At 40.5% G+C, this 21,475-nt stretch overlaps 1 protein-coding gene across 5 annotated transcripts in view; it reads left to right on the forward strand.

Annotated features, from left to right (window-relative positions):
* Positions 1 to 21,475, forward strand: part of NSRP1 (nuclear speckle splicing regulatory protein 1) — a 65,199-nt gene that overhangs the window by 28,007 nt on the left and 15,717 nt on the right. For 4 of the 5 annotated variants that reach the window (XM_002718905.5, XM_070061162.1, XM_070061161.1 and 1 more), the window contains one exon: positions 20,626 to 20,682. The exons of the other annotated variant lie outside the window; for it this stretch is intronic. In XM_002718905.5, coding sequence (XP_002718951.1) covers positions 20,626 to 20,682 — 57 coding nt within the window. The remainder of the gene's footprint in view (positions 1 to 20,625; positions 20,683 to 21,475) is intronic. 5 annotated transcript variants of the gene reach the window in all.

Raw genomic sequence — 21,475 nt, forward strand, 5'->3', positions numbered from 1 at the left:
AAATGGCCACAATGTAATGGCTGGAGCTAGGCTGATCTGGAGCCAGGAGCTTCTTCTGGTCTCCCATTGTTGGTGCAGGGGCCCAAGCACTTGGTCCATCTTCCACTGCTTTCCCAGGTTATTAGCAGGGAGCTGAATTGGAAGAGGAGCAGCCTGGGTTTGAACTAGCACCCATGTGGGGATGCCAGCACTGCAGGCAGAGGCTTAACCTACTACACTACAATACTGGCCCCTTTCAGGGTTTTTTGATTTGCTATTTTGTTGTTGAGTTGTAGGAGTTCATTATATATTCCAAATATCTGTCCCTTATGTATATGACTTACAGTTATTTTCTCCTGTGGGTTGCCTTTTCACTTTGTTGATAGTGTCCTTTAATGCACAAAAATTTAGATGAAGTCCATTTTATCTACTTTTCCTTTTGTTGCCTGTGCTGTTGGTGTCACTTACAAGAGATCATTTCCAAATCAAGTGTCATGATAATTTCCCAGTGTTTTCTTCCATAAGTTTTACAGCTGTAGTGCTTGCATTCAAGTCTGTAGTATATTTTGAAGTAATTTTTATACATACATGGCTTAAATATTTGCTGTCAGGTCACATTGGCCTCTAGTTTTCTTGTGTTCTTCTTTGGTGTTGATTTAGTTTTCCCTCTTTTTTTTTTTTTTTTTTTTTTTTTTTTTTTTTTTTCCTTCTCTAGAACAGTGTTTCTCCAGGTGTGTTATTGTGGCCCTTGGGGATTACTAGGGTCCTTTTGTGAGGTCTGGAAAATCAAAACTATTTCATATTAATACTAAGACATTATTTGTCTTTTTTACTCTGATTCTCTCAAGTGTACAGTGGAATTTATAGGGGCAGCATTACATGTGGTATTGCAACACTGAACATGCAGCATGTTGAGAATCCAGCAATCTTTTATAGTTCTACTATGATAATTATTATAACTAAATCCCATCTATATAAACAAAAGCTTTTTAGATCCTCACTAAAGGGTGTAAAAGAGTCTTTTTTTTTTTTTTTTTTTTTTTGACAAGCAGAGTGGACAGTGAGAGAGAGAGAGAGACAGAGAGAAAGGTCTTCCTTTTTGCTGTTGGTTCACCCTCCAATGGCCACCGCATCGCACTGATCCAAAGCCAGGAGCCAGGTGCTTCTTCCTGGGCTATCCTCCACTGCACTCCCGCCAGCCTTAAAAGAGTCTTGAAACTAAAACATTTGAGAAACTGCTTTAAGAGCAGTTAACAAAGAAATTATATTCCACTAAAATATGTTAAAACAAAGTGATATGTTTGAAATTGTTCTTGACTATCTCAATTTCTTCTTCTTCTTCTTCTTTTTTTTTTTTTTTTTTTTTTTTTTTGACAGGCAGAGTTAGATAATGAGAGAGAGAGACACAGGGAGAAAGGTCTTCCTTCCACTGGTTCACTCCCCAAATGGCCACTAGGGCCAGCGCACTGATCCAAAGCCAGGAGCCAGGTGCTTATCCTGGTCTCCCATGCGGGTGCAGGGCCTAAGCACTTGAGCCATCCTCCACTGCCTTCCCAGGCCACAGCAGAGAGCTGGACTAGAAGAGGAGCAACCAGGACAGAATCTGGCGTCCCAACCAGGACTAGAACCCGGGGTGCCGGTGCCGCAGGTGGAGGATTAGCCTAGTGAGCTGCGGCGCCGGCCACTTCTTTTATCTTTTCCGATTTTACTCTTTCCAGGTAATTTGGATTATTTACATTTTCCTAAATGTGTATTTTTTAGACTTGTGAAATTATAGTCATAGATTATTTTGATAATAGTAAAAAATTATATTTTTAAAATATTTATTTATTTGAAAGAACAACAGAAAGAGGGTGAGACATAGAGATTTTAAGATCTTCCATCCACTGGTTCACTTCCTAATAACTGCAATAGCCAGGGCTGGGTCAGGCTGAGGCTAGGAGTCAGGAATTCTATCTGGGTTTCCCATGTGGATGACAGGGTCACTAGTACTTGGCCGTCTTGCCTTCCCAAGTGCAGAGGCAGTACTCATCCCAGGAACCCCGACATGGGATATGGTTGTCCCACGCAATGGCCTGAACCTCTGAATCATGAAATTGTCATTTAAGTGTTATTTCAAAGTGTTAATTTTTAAGGAGCAAGCTCTTCTGATTACTGAGTTTTATACCTTGATTTTGTTGGTGTTCAACAAATGTTTGAAACTTTTTGGGTTCTTCATTTTTATATTTGAGATTTAGGCTGGCTCTGTTACTGTTGGCTACTTGTGGGGGAGGGAAAGGACTTGTCATTAGGCAAGATATACGGAAGTGTATGTAAGCAAAGCTCCAGTTCTTTGGTGTCCCTAGGCCAGTCACCTGGAGTACTTTTCTAATTCATATGCCTGTAATCACAAGGGCAAAAATAAAGTTTCTGTTATTTTCCTTTCCCAAAGAAGGTGATTTGTAATGAACCACATGCAGTGCTGCCTGTAATATGAAACATGTAAAATACGTTTTCTCCTCTTTTTAAAAGTTTTCGTTTTTAAAGATGTGTTTGTTTATTTGAAAGGTAGATTAACAGAATGAGAGGGAGGGAGAAAAATCTTCTGTCCTCAGGTTCACTTTTCAGATGGCACAACAGCCAAGTTTGGGCCAGGCTGGAGCCAGGAGCCAGGAACTCCATCCTGTTTTCCCACATGGGTGGCAGGGATCCAAGTACATGGGCCATTTACCACTGCCTTCCCAGACACATTAGCAGGAAACAGGATCAGAAGTGGAGCAACGCGCCAGCGCTGCACTTTTTATATAAGTTATTTGAAAGGCAGAGACAGACATAGATCTTACAGCTGCTAGTTTATTCTCCAAATGCCCACAAGCTGGGGCATATGAAAGCCAGCAGCTGGGAATTCAGTGTGAGTATGACATGTGGGTGACAGGGACTCAAATACCTACTGCTTCCCTATGGTGCACGTTAGCATGAACGTGGAATTGGGACCAGAGCCAGAACGCAGACCCAGACACCTGTTAAGGGATGCAGTCATCTCAAGCAGGTTCTTTACTACTGTGCCAAATGTGCACCCTTTTTCCTGCTCTTTATGTCCCCTTTCCTCAGAATATGTACCCTTGGAACCATTCTTATTTTTTCTGTCACACAGCCTTTGTATAGTTCGATTTTTCTTTTCCTCAGGTTTCTCATACCAAGGGCACTCCTTGTTTTCTAGCATGGTGATGAATTTGTCTGTCATTCCAAGGATTTGCATTAGGATTAAAAGGCCCCTGTAGCATGTTTTAATTTGCTGGCTTGAACCAGAACTTTGAATTGCTTTCCTAGCATTAAGATCTTGAACAAATTGTTTAATCTTTCTTAATCTCATTTCCTACATTAAAACTCCTGAATATTATCAACTTTAAATGTTTGTTTGTTTATTAATCAATTTATTTATTTATTTTGACAGGCAGAGTGGACAGTGAGAGAGAGAGACAGAGAGAAAGGTCTTCCTTTTGCCGTTGGTTCACCCTCCAATGGCCGGCGCACCGCGCCGATCCGATGGCAGGAGCCAGGTACTTATCCTGGTCTCCCATGGGGTGCAGGGCCCAAGTACTTGGGCCATCCTCCACTGCACTCCCTGGCCACAGCAGAGAGGTGGCCTGGAAGAGGGGCAACAGGGACAGAATCCGGCGCCCAGACCGGGACTAGAACCCGGTGTGCCGGTGCCGCAAGGCGGAGGATTAGCCTAGTGAGCCGCGGCGCCAGCCTAAATGTTTATTTTAATGATTAAAAATAGTATGTTTTAAGTGTCTAGTACAGTACATGACACATATTAGAAGTATAATAAATGGTGGTTTTGTTGCTACAGTGGTAATGTCTTTTGTGTGTGGAACAATTATCATTAATCACTACTGACTGAAAGTTTCCTGTGCTATCTCCATCCAATTTTGTGTTTGACAGTCCCATTTGGTAGCCTGGCTTTTTTTGTGATCTTTTAATAGACTCTCCACTTTGGGTTGCAGCCATTAGCTAAGAACTGTTACATAACACAAATTTCATGAATAAAGCAGTAATATCTATACTGTTTTAAATGTGTTATCATTGATTTTGGTTTGCATCATCATAGTGTACTGTTTTTACTCATCCTGTTTGACAGTGTCTAATTAGAAGATAGTAAAAGTTGTACTTCTAAATTTGATAAATAGCATAGTATCTTTCTGTATTTTCAGAACCTTACACATCTTCATATACTGACAGGCTCTGATACTGCCTGTTCTAGCTTTACCATAAAAACCATTTTTAAAAGTACTCCCTTTATTTCCATGTTGTGTTTCAGTGTGTGTAGTCAGACAAAAAGCAATAATCCTCCATCTCTCAGATTTATCAAAAGCTGAAAATAAAATAGATCAGATCATTTTCTGAAACAAAATTACTTTATTAGTTTAGTAATAATTTGAGGTTACTTTAAAGATAAGAGGCAGCATTTGGGAGAAGATTCATTTCCTGCCTTTGGGCTTTATCTGCAAGAACTACATCTTCAGTGTCAAGAGATTGTGTATTTATAACTGAACTCTAATAAAGTCTGTACTGGGGATGCTGCCCACCTGACTTGGTCATTGTGATTATATATTAGGTGCCAAACTATTGCTTGTTTTTTGAAAAAAAAAAATTATCAAGTGTATTTCATTAAAATTTGCCCTATGTATAAAGGACAAGAATTTTGACTGTTATATATGTACTAGGCGTTACCTACATAGTTAATGATATTTCTTTTGAAAATAAATTTGTGTTTCTAACTAGAAAAGACTTGCATTTTTCTTTTATTGATAATTAAGCAATAATTGAAAGACATATCATTAACTAGCTCATGTGTTTTCTCTGAACTTACAAATGGTCTTCTACCATTTTTGGCTGATGTAACACAGAATATTGAGAACAGGGTCTGTTTTTTTCCCCTTTAATTAGTCTCTTACACTATATGTGAGTGATAGAAAACTGTAATCTTTTCCTTATGAGCAGTCTAAAATTATGCTCTTCTGTATGTCTCCTTTATGCTTCTCCTTCTTTTTGCTATGTCTGTTTATCTTAGAAATTGCCACACAAAACAGATGCGATTATTTCAGAATTGCCCCTGTATATGTATGTACGTATACATATACATATCTGTATTTACAAGCATTTACCTATATGTCTTTGCAGATATATCTGTCTTTCATGAACTGTGTCATCTTTTTAACAAAGGAAAGAACTATTATGTATGCAAAAAATTTCTTTTTTGAAAACCTGTGAAAATAATGTTTAGTCTTATTCTTCATTTGAAGGTACACTCAAGTCCTCATGGTTCTTTTTTTAAAAATATTTATTTGATTGAAAGGCAGAGTTAGAGGCAAGGAGAGAGGGAGAGGGAGAGAAAGAGAGAGAGGTCTTCTGTCCGCTAGTTCACTCTCCAAATGGCTGCAACAGCTGGAGCTGGGCTGATCCAAAGCCAGGAGCCAGGAGCTTCTTCCGGGTCTCCCATGTGGATGCAGAGTCCCAAGCAATTGGGCTGCCTTCTACTGCTTTCCTGGGCCATAGCAGAGGGCTGGATCAGAAGTGGAGCAGCTGGGACTCAAACTGGCATCCACATAGGATGCCAGAACTGCAGGTGGCAGCTTTTTTCCAGTGCTGGCCCCATCTTTTTTCGTTTTATTTTCCTCTTCATCCTTGATTTCCTCTTATTTCTCTTTAAAGGTACTCTGGTGGATGTGCTTGATGTGTTTATTCCTTTTAAATTGTATTGCATTGTTTTTAGTGTGTATGTTTTTATATACATAAATATTGTAGCTCTCATTGTTATCTTAATGGTCTAGACTATTAGGATATATTTACTTAGCTGTTTCTTTAGACCTACAGCGTATGGGCCCACTGTACTGGTTTACTGTTTTTTGTTTGTTTGTTTGTTTTTTTCAAGATTTATTTATTTATTTGAAAGGCACAGTGACAGAGACAACCTCTGCCAGCTCACTCCCCAAATTGTTTCAAGGGCCTGACAGAAACCATGTCTTCCAAGTGGGTAGCAGGTTCTCAGCTACTTGAACCATTCCTGCTGCCTTCAAGGATGTGCATTAGCAGAAAACTGGAATCAGGAGCAGAGCCAAGACTTGATTTCCAGCACTCTGATGTGGGATATGACATTCTTACTGGTGACTTAACTGCTAGGCCAAAAGAGCCTGTCCCAGGTCAACTGTTGGTTTTGTTTTTGGTTTTTGTGTGTGTGTGTGTGTGTGTGTGTGTGTGTTTTTTTTTTTTTTTTTTTTTTTGAGAGATTTATTTATGTATTTGAGAGGCAGAGATACAGATAGAGCAAGACAGAGAGAGAGGTCTTCCATCCGCTGGTTCACTCCCCAAATGGCCGCAATGGCCAGAGCTGAGCTGATCTGAAGCCAGGAACCAGGAGCTTCTTACAGGTCTCCCATGTTGGTGCCGGGACCCAAGCACTTAAGCCATCTTCCACTGCTTTCTGAGGCTACTAGCAGAGAGCTGGATCTGCAGAGGAGCAGTCGGGACACAACTGGCGCTTGTATGGGATGCCAAAACCACAGTCAGAGGCTTAACCTACTACTACACCACAGTGTTGGCCCCAGTCCTTCTGAGACAAAATACTTAAGTTACCTTCAGTTTCTTGCTTTTAAAGTGATGCTATTTTAAAAATTCTTATATACGTCCCAGTATGAACTTGTGCAAGAGTTTCTTTGAGGATATATATCCAGGATTTCTAGATCATGGAGTATTTGTGTGCTTGTTTCACTAGGGCTTTAATCCATGTGGGTTTGTGTAGGTTGTGAGGGATCTAACATTTTTCTTATAACAGGCCATTTTTCCCAGCATCATCTCCAAATAATGCATTTTTTCCTTACTGATTTCTGAGTAAATATATCCATGAACCTGCTGCTGTGCTCTCATTTTGTTTTATTGTTATATCCTAGTACATTAGTATTCTAGCTTTTTTTTTAATTACCACTTAATAGTAGATCTTATCTACCTCAGTGAGTCCCCTAATCCATACTTCTTTTTCAAACTTGATTGAACTGTTTGTGGACCTATAAAAGAAAGGGTCTTCTTACATAGCAGGGAGCTGGATTGGAAGTAGAGCAGCCAGGACTCTAACCAGTTCACATATGGAATGCCAGCATTACAGGCAGTGGTTTTTACCCACAACGCCACACTGCCGGCCCCTGGTTAACTGTTCTCATATAGAGGAATGGTATTGATTTTTTAAGTTGATTCTATATCTGTCAGTCTTTCTAATCTCATTTACTGTAATAGTTTGTCTCACCATCTATTTCATCTCTGCTAATGTTTCTTCCTCATTTCTTTTTCCTATTATATTAATCAAGTATTCCAGTAGAATGTTGAACAAAGCCTCAGTGGGCATCCTGTCTTGTCTCTTTATTAAATAGAATGCTTCTGAAGTTTTTATATAAAGTTTGATATTTGTTATTGGCTTTTGATATATAAGCTTTATTGAGTTAAAGAAATTTTCTTCTTTTCATAGTTTACTAACTATTTTTTTATAAATCATAATGCCTTTACTGAATCTATTGAGACAGTCAAGTCATTTTTCTCCTGTAGTCCATTAATGTGATTTTTATTACACTGGTATATTTTGAAAAGTCAAACCATTAGTGAATTTCTGATTTAAATCCTTATTGAACAGGATATATTGTTTTTAATAATGTACTCAATTGACTAATACTTCATTTAAAATTTTCAATCATCAATGTTCATAAGTGAAATGGGCTTTATTTATTGTCTCAAAATGGACCTGTAGAGGGGCCAGCGTTGTGGCATAGCAGGTAAAGCTGCCACCTTTAGTGCTGGCATCCCATATGGGCACCAGTTCGAGTCCCAGCTGCTGCACTTACAATCTAGCTCTCTGCTATGGCCTGAGAAAGCAGTAGAAGGTGGCCCAAGTCCTTGGGCCCCTGCACCCATGTGGGAGACCTGGAAGAAGCTCCTGGCTTCGGATTGGTGCAGCTCCAGCCAATTGGGGAGTGAACCAATGGAAGGAAGACCTCTCCCTCTTTCCTTTTCCCCTCTCCCCTCTCTCCTCTCCCCTCTCCCCTCAACTCTGCCTTTCAAATAAATAAAAGAAATATTTTTTTAAAAAATGGACCTGTAGGATTTTCATTTACGGAATTGACATGATGACTTGAAAGAAGTTTATTATTACTTTAAATTTCCTGCAGGGCATACCATTCCATGGAGGGCTGCGTGGGTGAAACACCAGTTTTGATCAGGAGACCGAAGAAAGCCAGAGTCTTTATTTTGTTTTCCATGGAAAAGGCATGGCAGGGCATGGGAAATGGTTTACCACTGGTTAGTTTGAGTATGGTTAGGTTTGGTCCCTGGCCCTGAATGATTAGGGCAGAGCAGTATTGCTTTCTGGAGCTCAGAATTGCCTCATTTACTTTTTAAAAAAATATATTTATTTATTTGAAAGGCAGAGTTTCAGAGGGGCAGAAGCAGAGAGAGATCTTCCATCCGTTGGTTCACTCCCCAGATAGCTGCAACGATCAGAGCCGTGCCAATCTGAAGCCAGGAGCTTCTTCTGGGTCTCCCATGTGGATTTAGGGGTCCAAAGACTTGGGCCTTCTTCCATGGCTTTCCCAGGCCATAGCAGAGAGTTGAATCAGAAGTGGAGCAGCCAGGACTTACATCCCTTACAGGATGCAGGCACTGCAGGCAATGGCTTTACCTGCTATGCCACAGTTTCAGGCCCTCATTTACTTATGAAAGCTCTGCTCCTGGGTAAGCCCTTTACTTCCTCTGAGAATTTACTGTTCCTTAGAGGAGGGAATAGATGCCAAATTGACAAATAGAGAATTTAAGAAAATATAGCTAGCCTTGTGTCATAGAGACTTAAGCTGCTTTTTGGGATACCCACAACCCCTGTCAGAGTGCCAGCTTCCTGCTGAGCACCTGGGAAGGCAGGAGATTATGGCCTAAGTACTTGGGCTCTTCCCACCCACTTAGGAGACCCAGATAGAGTTCCTGGCTCCTGACTGCTTACAGGCATTTGGAAAGTGAACTAGCAGATGGAACATCCATGTCTCTGTCTCTTAATCTCTCTCTCTCACACACACAAGTTAATAAATTAAAAAATAGTTGCTGTTCTTTTCTTACTCCTCTCTAGTTTGAAATCAAAATTTACCTTGCAAGACAAGATGGGTGTTGTCTGTTTTCTACTCCCTGTAACAATTTGTAGAAAATTGGGGGTTGGTGCCATGGCTCAACTTAATCCTCCGCCTGTGGCGCCAGCATCCCATATGGGCGCCAGTTCTAGTCCCAGTTGCTCCTCTTCCAGTCCAGCTCTCTGCTGTGGACGGGAGGGCAGTGGAGGATGGCCCAAGTGCTTGGGCCCTGCACCCACATAGGAGACCAGGAGAAGCACCTGACTCCTGGCTTTGGATCGGTGCAGCGCTGGCCATGGTGGCCATTTGGGGAGTGAACCAATGGAAGGAAGACCTTTCTCTCTTTCTCTCTGTCACTGTCTATAACTCTACCTGTCAAATATATAAAAAAATTAAAAATAAATAAAATTTGTAGAAAATTAGAATTATTTGCTCTTTGAACTTTTAGTAGAATTCAGCTTGGAAACTTTCAGAGTTCAGAGCTGTTTGAGAAAGAATGTCTCTTTGCAAATTTTTAACCAGTTTTAGGAAAATATATTCATTCTGATTAGGTTTCCAGATATTAAAATTGTTCATAAACAATAATAGATCTTTCATTTATTATTGTTTGCATCTCATTTTTCTTGATTAATTCTTGCTAGAAGCTTGTCTGCCTTACCAATCTTCTAAAAGAAACAGCTTTTTTTTTTTTTTTTTTTTTTTATTTGAAAGTCAAAGTTGCAGAAAGAGAGAGAGGCCTTCCATCCGATGGTTCACTCCCCAATTGGCCGCAACGGCCGGAACTGTGCCGATCTGAAGCCAGGAGCCAGGAGCTTCTTCCAGGTCTCCCATGCAGGTTCAGGGGCCCAAAGACTTGAGCCACTTTCTACTGCTTTCCCAGGTCATAGCAGACAGCTGGATGGGAAGTGGAGCAGCTGGATCTTGAACCGGCGCCCATATGGGATGCCAGCGCTTCAGGCCAGGGCGTTAACCCGCTGAGCCACAGTGCCAGCCCCGAAAGAACCAGCTTTTGATTTTGTTCTTCTGTATTCTATTGATTTAGCTTCCATTTGATAGATTTCTGCCAATATGTTTGTTTTTTCTTCTTTGTGTGAGTTATTCTGTAGATCTGTGTCTTATCTTTTTGAGTTGGATTTTAATTTGTTTTGTTTTTATTTTCATTTTTGAAAAAAGGTTTATTTATTTGAAAGATTGAGAGAGAGAGATCATCCGTCTGCTGTTTTACTTCGCATATGGCCACAATGGCCAGGGTCCAGGCTGAAGTCAGGAACCACAAATTCCATCCAAGCCTCCCACACAAGTGGCAGGGACCAAGTACTTGGGAATTTTCTGCTGCTCTTCCAGACACATTAGCAGGGAGCTGTATTAGAAGTGGAGGAGGCCGGCGCCGCGGCTCACTAGGCTAATCCTCTGCCTAGCGGCGCCGGCACACCGGGTTCTAGTCCCGGTCGGGGCGCCGGATTCTGTCCCGGTTGCCCCTCTTCCAGGCCAGCTCTCTGCTGTGGCCAGGGAGTGCAGTGGAGGATGGCCCAGGTGCTTGGGCCCTGCACCCCATGGGAGACCAGGAAAAGCACCTGGCTCCTGGCTTCTGCCATCCGATCAGTGCGGTGCGCCGGCCGCAGCGCGCCGACCGCGGCGGCCATTGGAGGGTGAACCAACGGCAAAAGGAAGACCTTTCTCTCTGTCTCTCTCTCACTGTCCACTCTGCCTGTCAAAAAAAAAAAAAATTAAAAAAAAAAAAAAAAAAAAAGAAGTGGAGGAGCTGGGCTGGCGCCACGGCTCACTTGGTTAATCCTCTGCCTGCAGCGCCGACACCCCAGGTTCTAGTCCCAGTTGGGGCGCCAGATTCTGTACCGGTTGCTCCTCTTCCAGTCCAGCTCTCTGCTGTGGCCTGGGAAGGCAGTGGAGGATGGCTCAAGTGCTTGGGCCCTGCACCCGCATGGGAGACCAGGATTGGTGCGGCGCGCTGGCCGTAGCGGCCATTTAGGGGGTGAACCAACGGAAAAGGAAGACCTTTCTCTCTTTCTCTCTGTCTCTCTCTCACTAACCCTGCCTGTCCAAAAAAAAAAAAGAAGAAGAAGTGGAGGAGCTTGAACTTGAACCAACACTCCAGTATGTGATATGCTGGAGGCAGCTTAACTCACTGTACCACAATGCTGTCCCACTTTTCATTTTATTTGAAAGGCAGAAAAAGATCTTCTACCTATTTGTTCACTCCCCAAGTTGTATACAACAGGCAGAGCTGAGTCAGGCCAACACTATGAGCTCAGAACTCCATCCAGGTCTCCCATGTTGGTGGCAGGCACCCAGGCACTTGCACTGTCATCTGCTGCTTCCCAAGATGCACATTAGCAGGAAGCTAGATCGGAAGCTGAGTACCTGGGACTGGAACCAGGCACTCGGCTGTGGTATGCCTGTATTCCAGGTGGTAACTTGGCCTCTTGAACTTTAATCCTACATTCCTCTAAACATGTAGAAATCCATAAATTTCTTTTTGAATACTATTTTAACTGTCTCACAAATTTTCTAGTGCAGTTTTTTTTTTTTTTTTTTTTAAGATTTATTTATTTGAAAGGCAGAGTTACGGAAAGAGGAGAGACAAGTCTTCTTCCATTCGCTGATTCACCCTGGAGCTGGGCTGATCTGAAGCCAGGAACTCCATCCAGGTCTCCCAAGTGGGCGCAGGGGCCCAAATGCTTGGGCATCTTCTACTGCTTTTCCAGGCCATTATCAGAGAGCTGGATCAGAAGTGGAGCAGCCAGGACACAAACTGGTGCCCATATGGGATGCTGGTGCCACAGGCAGAGGCTCAGCCTACTATGCCACAGCACTAGCCCCTCTAGTTTAGTGTTTTTACATTTTTTTAAATAAATATTTAATAATTTCCTTTATGATTTCTTCTTTACCCTGAGAATTTAGAGAATTTAGAGGTGTGGCTTAGTTTCTAAACATATGGGTTTGGGTTTTTTGGTAGATGCTTTTGTTGTTCCAGTTTCCTACTTTTATTGTATTATAATCAAATAACATAAGATTGATGTTTATTCTGTTTTCAAAATTTTTATAATTTTCATTTTATTTGAAAGGCATACAGGCAGATCTTCACTGCTGGTTCACTCTTCAAATACCTGCAGCAGCCTGAGCTGGGCTAGGCTAAAGTTGGGAGCTTGGAACTCCATCTAGGTCTCCCATGTAGGTGACAGAGACCCAACCACTTGAGCCATCACCACTGCAGGAAGCTAGAATCAGGAGTGGAGCTGGGATTTGAACCCAGGCACTTCAGTGTAAAGTGCAGATGTCTTAACTGGCATCTTATGGGCTAGGCCAAATGTTTGCCCCTATTTTTATTGTTGATGTTAGTTTCAGAGAGAAATAAGGTAAATTTGCCATCTAAAATTATTGATGTCCCTATGCTTCTAACAGTTTTATATACATATATATTTATAACAGTCGTGTTGAGACCAGATTCTCATACCATAAAATCCATTGGTTGTTAGTATATCAGAGTTGTGTTGCCATCATCAGTCTAATTTTTAGGACATTTTTGTCACCCCACAAAGAAACCTATCCGTTCAGCTGTCATTCCTATTCTGCCTTCTCTCTACCCTCTTGGCAAGTAATTGATTTTCTGACCTTATAGATTTGTCTGTACTTGACATTCAAATAAGAGGAATCATGTAATATGTGACTTTTTTAGATTTTTTCCACATAGCAAATTTTTTTTCAGAGTATATCCGTATTGTAGCTTATCAGTGCTTCTTTCCTTTTGTGGCTGAATAATACTATGCTGTAGTGGATATACATACCATAATTTGTTTATTCTTTCGTCAATAGGGGACATGTGGGTTGTTTCTACTACTTAGCTATCATAAATCATGCTGTTACAAACATTTGTATACAAGCTTTGTGTGGGTATATATTTTCACTTCTGTTAAGTATACACTTAGGAATGGAGTAGTTGGGTTACATGGTAACTCCACATTTAACCTTTGAGGAACTGCCAGGATGTTTTCCAAAGTGGCTACACTTTTAAAGTCCCACCAGCGATGTATGAGGGCTGTAATTCCTCCACATTCTCAGGAACATTTATTACTTTTTTATTTTGGCCATCCTGTTGGGTGTGAATTGCCATTTCATTGTGGTTTATTTCGTGTTTCCCTAATATCTAATCATGTTGAGCTTTTCACATGCTTGTTGGCTATTCCTGTATCTCCTTTGAAGAAATGGTTGTTCACTTCCTTTGTCCATTTTTAAATTTTTTTTATTCTTAAATTGTAAGAATTCTTTGAGATGTAAGTCCAAAAACAGATAAATGATTACAAATATTTTCTATGTTCTTGGGTTTTACTTTCTTGACGATGTATTTTGAAAAGTAACAGTTGTTAATTCTGATGAATATGATTTGTCTGTTGTTTTCTGTTACCATTTGTGTTTTTGGTTTTAGCTGCACAGATTTTCTTGTGTCTAATTCAGGGTGAAAAAGTTGTATTTTCTTATCCAAGCTTGATAGTTTTAGTTCTCTAGTCTTTTGTTTATGGATCCCTAGTTACACCAGCACGATTTGTTAAAGAGATTTTTCTTTTCCCATTGAATTGTCTTGGCACTATTTTGTTTATTTGAAAGCTATATTTCTAGAAGCATAAATGTTTGTGATAGCCTGATTTAGGTATTCTTCCTTCAAGATAGCACCCTCCTTTGCCCTTTATATTTGTTTCAAGCTTTTGATTTACATTTGCCCTTCATATTTTCTTTTTTTTTATTTTTATTTTTTGAAGGCAGAGTGGACAGTGAGAGAGAGAGACAGAGAGAAAGGTCTTCCTTTGCCGTTGGTTCACCCTCCAATGGCCGCCGCGGCCGGCGCACCGCGCTGATCGATGGCAAGAGCCAGGTACTTATCCTGGTCTCCCATGGGGTGCAGGGCCCAAGTACTTGGGCCATCCTCCACTGCACTCCCTGGCCACAGCAGAGAGCTGGCCTGGAAGAGGGGCAACCGGGACAGAATCCGGCGCCCCGACCGGGACTAGAACCCAGTGTGCTGGCAAGGATTAGCCTAGTGAGCCACAGCGCCGGCTGCCCTTCATATTTTCTCCACCCACTTATTTGCAGCATTTCTGTATCCTTTAGTATTTAGACTTTCTCCTGATTTCTGGATCTTTTTAAAACCTAATGTCAGTCTGTCTTTTTTAAATTTTCTTTTTTTAATTTTCCACGTTTGAAATTAGCACATTTTGGGGTGGCATTTAGCCTAGTGGTTAAGGTGCTGGTTAAGGCTGCATATCTGAGTGCCTCGGTTTGACTCTTTTTTAAAAAAATTTAGTTATTTATTTGAAAATGAGAGTTACACAGAGAGAGAAGAGAGGCAGAGAGAGAGAGAGGGGTCCTCCATCCGCTGGTTCACTCCCCAGTTTGCTGCAATGGCCAGAGCTACACCCATCTGAAGCCAGGAGCTAGGGAGCTTCTTCCGGGTCTCCCACATGGGTGCAGGGGCCCAAGCAGTTGGGCCATCCTCTACTGCTTTCCAAGGCCATAGCAGAGAGCTGGATCAGAAGTGGAGCAGCTGGGTCTCGAACCAACGCCTATATGGGATGCCAGGGCGTTAACCTGTTGCGCCACAGTGCCGGCCCCTTTGGTTTGACTCTTTGCTCTAGCTCCTGATTCCAGTTTCTTGCTAATGTGGACACTGGGAGGCAGTGCAGGATGAGTAGGAGAAGAGAAGAAAACCAGAAGACTGTCAGAGTGTGCCATGGTTCTTATGTTGAAGGCAGGGGTGATACAGTGATGCTTGTAACAACGGAAGGAACTGAGCACCTAGATATAAATCTGGACTTGTTTGGGGCGGTGACCCCAATGAAGACTTAAACTAAAATACAGTGAAAATACAGTTATTTTCTCAATAACATGACTTTTTAAAGATCCAGATTTGTACTGTTAAATGAATACCCTCCATATCTCTGTACCTTGTTTGAAAAAACAACCTTGGTGGGTACAACGTTGAGGCACAGGAAATTAAGCCACAGTTTACAACACCAGTGTCCCATTTCAGAGTGTTAAGTTTAAGTCCTGGCTCCTCTGTATAGGATTCAACTTCCTGATAATGTACCTGGGAAAGCACCTGCCAAACACATAGGAGATCCAAATGGAATTCTAGGCTCTGAGCCTTAGCCTAGCCCAGCCCTGGCTGTTGCAGCTGTTTGTGAGTGAATCAGTGGATGGTAGATTGATCAATCCATCCCTCTCCCCACCTCTCCCCATCTCTCACTCTGCCTTTCAAATAAATAAATAATTTTAAAAATCTTTTCATTTCTTCCTCATATGTTCAGGAGAGCTTCTTGGTCTAATAGTCCACCTCACTTAGATAGTTTTTATCTATATCTATTCACACATTTAACCATATTTTAATATTTTTGTTTTAACTGTATTTTCCAGTAACATTATTTAGAATTGCTTCTTTTTAAAAACTGCCTATTTGTTCTTCATGTTACCAGTATCCCTTCTTGTCCTTAAGAATATATATTATGATCATTTAAAATGTATGTTGTCGGGTTCATTCTGTTTAATTTGATATATGTTCACTTTTTGTCCCTTTAGCCTTCAAAACAATTATAATAGTTCTTAAACTTTTTCATTGTTTATTTTCCTAATGAGCTAGCTCATTTTCCATTGGGTTATCAGCCACTTGAGTTTTTCTAGTTATGTGGTTGGGAGGAGCAGTAAGGTTAGTAGGAAAAAAGAAGAACCTCTGGACAGAGAACTTGTGATGTTAATGGGCTTCCCATTTGCTCCGTCTGCTAAGTCCCTCCTGGTAATTCCATCATATCATTGTTCTTTTTTGAGAATAATCTCCTGTGATAGTCTGTTGAGCCATCAGATCAGAGATGCCACCCTAGCCAGGCTGGAGTGCTGCTCTGATGTTCAACCCTAAAGCACTAGGGAGGTATTGCTTTTCTGTCTCAGAGAAGACAAGAGAGAGAGAGAGCATACCTGGAAAGCTTTCTGTCATCCTGCTCCACCTCCGCAACCTGAGGTATGCACTGTACTCCTCAACTCTGGGTTGCTGCTCTGGCTTCATTCCAAACACAAGCCAGTTAGCTTCTGTTTCTTCAGGGATCTTTCATTGTTAATCTTTGCTTCTCAGTTCAAACTTCTCTGACTTACGTAATATCTTCAAAGGGAGATATCCTAGCTTGATGGCTTGTCAGGAAATTTAAGTTGCATATGAATAATTTTAACAAACATGCGTATAGGGGCAGGCATTTAGTCTAATGGTTAAAATTCCAGTGAGACACCTGTGTCTCATGTAGGCGTACCAGAGTTCAATGCCCAGCTCTCCCTCCAGTTTCTGACTCCAACTTCCTGCTGGTACAGACCATCTAAGGCAGCAGTAGTCATATATGGCCATTTTGAGTACACGGAATTTTTTTTGTACACATTTACTTTTCTAATATTTAATTTCAACTTTCGTTAGTTTTATATTTAGCGATCACGTGTTTTCTTTGACAGAGGGAGCACAACACAGGGTAATAAAAGTAAACGTATCTGGAGCTGTTACTGAGATAATTCAGAAAATGAAAAATTTAGGTCTCAGTAAACATTATTTTGGGGATAGGCATTTGCCATAGTGGTTAAGATGCCACTTCGAATACCTAGATTTGAGTTCTAGCGCTGCACCCATTTCTGCTAAGTTGTACCCTTGGAGAAAGCAGGTGATGACTCAAGTGGTTGGGTTTTTGCCACCTACATGGAAGCCCCAGATTGAGCTCCCTGGCTCCCAGCTTCAGCCTGTCCCAGTCTCAGCTGTTGCAAGCATTTGGGGAGTGAACCATTAGATGGGAGTTGTTTCTTTCTCTTTCTCTTTTTCTTTCTCTTTCTCTTTCTCTCTCTCTCTCTCTCTCTCTCTCTCTCTCTCTGCTTTTCAAATAAAGTGAATAAATGAGAATTATTTTTATTTTCTTGCTAAACAATTTATAATCATTATGCTTTGAGCATTTGATATGTAGAATATGGATAATATTGATAGTGAATAGGAAGCTGAGTGAGGAGATTTTCAGTTCTCAAGGATGTTTTTGTTACATATTTTGAAAATAAATTTATAGATAATTCAAGTTAAAGCTAAAATATCTTCACGTCAAGGTTTCAGAAGCTACAGAAGGGTGCTTTGTTAGGATTCGGGCCGTTTTTCATTGAGCAACCATGAATAAAGACAGATGGATCAGCCAGTCTTAACTCAGAAAAAAACTGTATAGCCTTCTATTCTTGTGCAGCTTTGCTTTTGTTCGTTCTGTAGTCTACTTGTCTTTGACCTGCTTTTGGCTACTTATTCTAACTTCACCTATTTTTGGATGCCTGCTTTCTGTTCCTAAAATCAGTCTTATATGTATTTATCAAAGACATTGTTGGCTTACATATAGTATTTGAGCCTGGCTCCTGGCTTTGGATCGGTGCAGCTCTGGCCATGTAGCTAGTTGGGGAGTGAACCAACAGATGGAAGACCTCTCTCTCTGTCTCTCTCTCTCTCTCTGACTCTCCTTCTCTCTCTGTGTAACTCTTTCAAATAAATAAATAAATCTTAAAAAAAAAAAAAAAAAAAAACCCTCTGTTCATCACTGGAAAAAAATGTCTTTAGGCCGGCGCCGCAGCTCAATAGGCTAGTCCTCCATCTAGCGGTGCTGGCACACCAGGTTCTAGTCCCGGTTGGGGCGCCGGATTCTTTCCCGGTTGCCCCTCTTCCAGGCCAGCTCTCTGCTGTGGCCCGGGAAGGCAGTGGAGGATGGCCCAAGTGCTTGGGCCCTGAACCCCATGGGAGACCAGGATAAGCACCTGGCTCCTGCCTTCGGATCAGCACGGTGCACTGGCCACAGCGCGCCAGCCGCGGTGGCCATTGGAGGGTGAACCAACGGCAAAGGAAGACCTTTCTCTCTGTCTCTCTCTCTCACTGTCCACTCTGCCTGTCAAAAAATAAAAAAATGAATAAATTAAAAAAAGAAAGGATCTGTCTATAACATTTTCTCTCTCACATCTGTACAACGTAGGAGTGCATCTTTGTTTGCCAATATTGAGTAATATCTTTTAAAAAATCTTTACCAGTTGATAAATGATAAAAATGAACTTTCACTTGTTTTTAAAACAATTATTTTCCTTCTAGTTAATAATCATTTGTATTTTCTGTGTTCTAAATTTTCTGTTTATAGCTGTGTCTATTTTTTTTCTGTTAATTGTTTGTCTTAGGTCTGTGGTTATATAGTAAAAATTTCAGGTACCCTTCAAAACATTTAAGCAGGTTTTGTACTTAAGATTTGTGTGAATGTGAACAAATAAAGCCCATGATAAAGGCTACTGAGTTGTAAGACTGTTGCTAAGTTGAAAAAAGAACAGGAAGTTCTCTTTGAGTTCCTAGCACAGCAGAAAATTGTAGTTCTAAGCCATTTGAAGGGTTGTTTCTTGGACTGTTTTTCTTAAGCTAAGAGCTATTTTGGGTAGGTGAATAGGCAGACCTCTTCAAAAAGAAGCACTTTTTCCATTGTGCTTTATTATGGAATGACAGATTTTTAAAAAAAATAATTGGTTTTTTCCAATTTTTTCTTAAATTAGAAATTATTTTTGACTAAAGAAAGGTAATTTAATAATATAACTAATGATCCAATATGTAATTTTTTTTGTTGTTGCTTTTAGTCATCAGACTACATTCTGCTTATTGGTGAAGGAGTTCCAATAATGCTTGCAGAGCTCTTTCTTTTCTGGTAGTTATCAAAGCCCAGGAGGTAATATGGTGGTGACAGAAGAAAGGCACCCCATCTTATTCCATCTTTTTTATATTCTTGAGCTAACTGTGAACCTTATAAAACAAAACAAAAACCTCCCATATCAAGTCAAATTGATTAAATAGTTTTCTCTACACAGAACTAACAAAATTTCTAGTTGCAATATTTTTCTTAATTCTGCAGTTCATGATGCATATACTTGACCACATATTAACCCTTAAAAGTGTGTGTGTGTGTGTGTGTGTATGTAGATACAGAGAGAATTGCTGTATATTGTGAGTATATATAAAATAGGCCAGGTACTTTCTCCCCCCGCCTTTTTTTTATACGCATTTCTCATTTGTAATTAAACCTAATAGGAACCAACAAACTTTTAGACATAAAGATTAAAATGTTGACCAAATGTGGCTCTCTTCTGACTAGACCATAAACTTTTTTGTAGTGCTTAATCTAACTACTGCTCCACATTATAGGGTCTTAGAATGTGTTTGCTAAATTAAGTTAAACTGTTTGACAGATGGGGCCACTGCTGTGGCGTAGCCTCTTCCTGCAACCCCAGCATCCCACATTGGTACCAGTTCAAGTCTCCTCTTCTGATCTAGCTCCCTGCTAATGCTCCTGGGAAAGCAGCAAAAGATGGCCCAAATACATTTATAATGTATTTTCCATAGTTAGTGTAGCAACCATAGTTAGTATAGCAACTCTGAAATTAGAGGCTAATATGTAGGCAGATATTTATTATATTGCTTGTCACATTTATGTTTTTTTTAAAGATTTATTAATTTAAAAGTCAAAGTGAAGTGTGCACATGTGCACACACACACACACACACAGGTGAGGTGGTAAGGGTGGAGAGAGATCTTTTCATCCATAGATTCACTCCCCCAAATACCTGCAACAGCTGGAGCTGGGCCAGGCTGAAACCAGGGGCCTGGAATTCCATCAAGGTCTCCCATGTGGATGGCAGGGGCCCAAAGACTTGGGCCATCATCCGTTACCTTCCTGGGCACATGAACAAGAAGCCGGTTTGGAAGCAGAGGAATTGGGACTCAAACTGGCACTGTGATATGGGATGCAGGCATAATGAGCAGTAGCTTAATCTCTTGCACCACGGTGCCAACCCACATTTATATTGTAATTGTTGCCTTGGATATTTGTCTTCCCTTCAGACCATTTATATCTCAAGACAGAGACTGTGCTTGTTTTTCCATTAACCTCAGGACTTCCAACAGTGTCTGGTATGGAAGACTATTCAGTATGTATTACTTGAATGATTATAGCCATAGATAGTTCTTGCTGCCCAAAGGTCTTAAATATAAACTGGATTCTTGATGGATTACATTCAAAAGTGCATGTTAAACTAATAGGATTTTTGTTGCTGAGAATCACACCATTATAGTATTAAAGGTACCTAAGATGTTATCTAGTCCAGTCTTCACTCCCTTAACACCACAGTCATACACATGCATTCATTGGCACACAGCAAGTTGAAATCTGTAGAGGCTAAATGATGTAGTGATGAAGTTAGGACTAAAAGTCCATATTCCCCCGTTTTTTCCTGTACCATTTTATTCTCTTATACCTTGCAGTCTGATAATATTCCATGAGAATTGATTTGTTTAGGAAAATGTTAATTTAATTGATAATATTAACTTTTTGCCTTTAAAAGTAAGGAACCAGTTGCCAGCTAGAATACTGGAAAAGAAATTTTGAATTGATTTAAACAGTGACAGCGTTTTTCTGTTTTATAGACCTCCGTGAGTGAAAGCCTTCAAAGGGAAGCTGCTAAGAAACAGGCCATGAAACAGGTAAGGCAGACGAGTAAAGTAAATGCAGTCAGTGAAGTCTTCCAGCTCATTTGTTTTTAAATAAATTCTTTAAAAATATTTATTTTATTTATTTGGAGATCTTCCATCTGCAGGTTCACTCCTCAAATGGATGCCATGACCAGATCTGGACTAGGCTGAAGTTAGGAGCCTGAAACTGCATCTGAGCCTCCTACATGGGTGGCAGGGGCCCAACTACTTGGGTCTTCATCTGCTCTCTTCCCAGTGAGGAAGGTGGATATACATGGAGCAGCCAGTACTTAACAGGCACTCATGTGGGAGGCTGGCATCACAGGCAGCAACTTAACCCACTGTGCCACAATGCCTCCCCCCAGCTCATATTTTTGAGTGTCGTTCAGTGTCTAGATACTGAGACTAAAACAGAGTAGTATGTGTAATGAAATAATTTGATCTTGACTCTTGTTTTCTAAAAATATGTGAGAATGTTTCTTGATTTATATAGACTACACATTTCCTGTATAGATTTTACAGGAAAAATTATGTAAATGAAGAATTAACTTTTCATTTCTGAACACCAAATTTACTTGCAGACTTCAATAGTCTGACAGTGGATTATTTGGCTTCTTTGTTTATTAGTAAATCATTGCTTATGAGCTTGCTTGCCCCCCAAAAAAACTATTCAAAGTGATTTCACACTTTTATAATTATTTAAAATTCATCTACCAAGAAAGGGGAGTATAAGGTAATTTTTAAAAAATTTATTTAATTAACTTTACTTTTCGGTGGTTTTAGGTTTACAGAAAAATTGAACAGA

Source organism: Oryctolagus cuniculus, chromosome 17, assembly GCF_964237555.1.
Source record: "Oryctolagus cuniculus chromosome 17, mOryCun1.1, whole genome shotgun sequence".
NCBI classification, from domain to species: Eukaryota; Metazoa; Chordata; class Mammalia; order Lagomorpha; family Leporidae; genus Oryctolagus; species Oryctolagus cuniculus.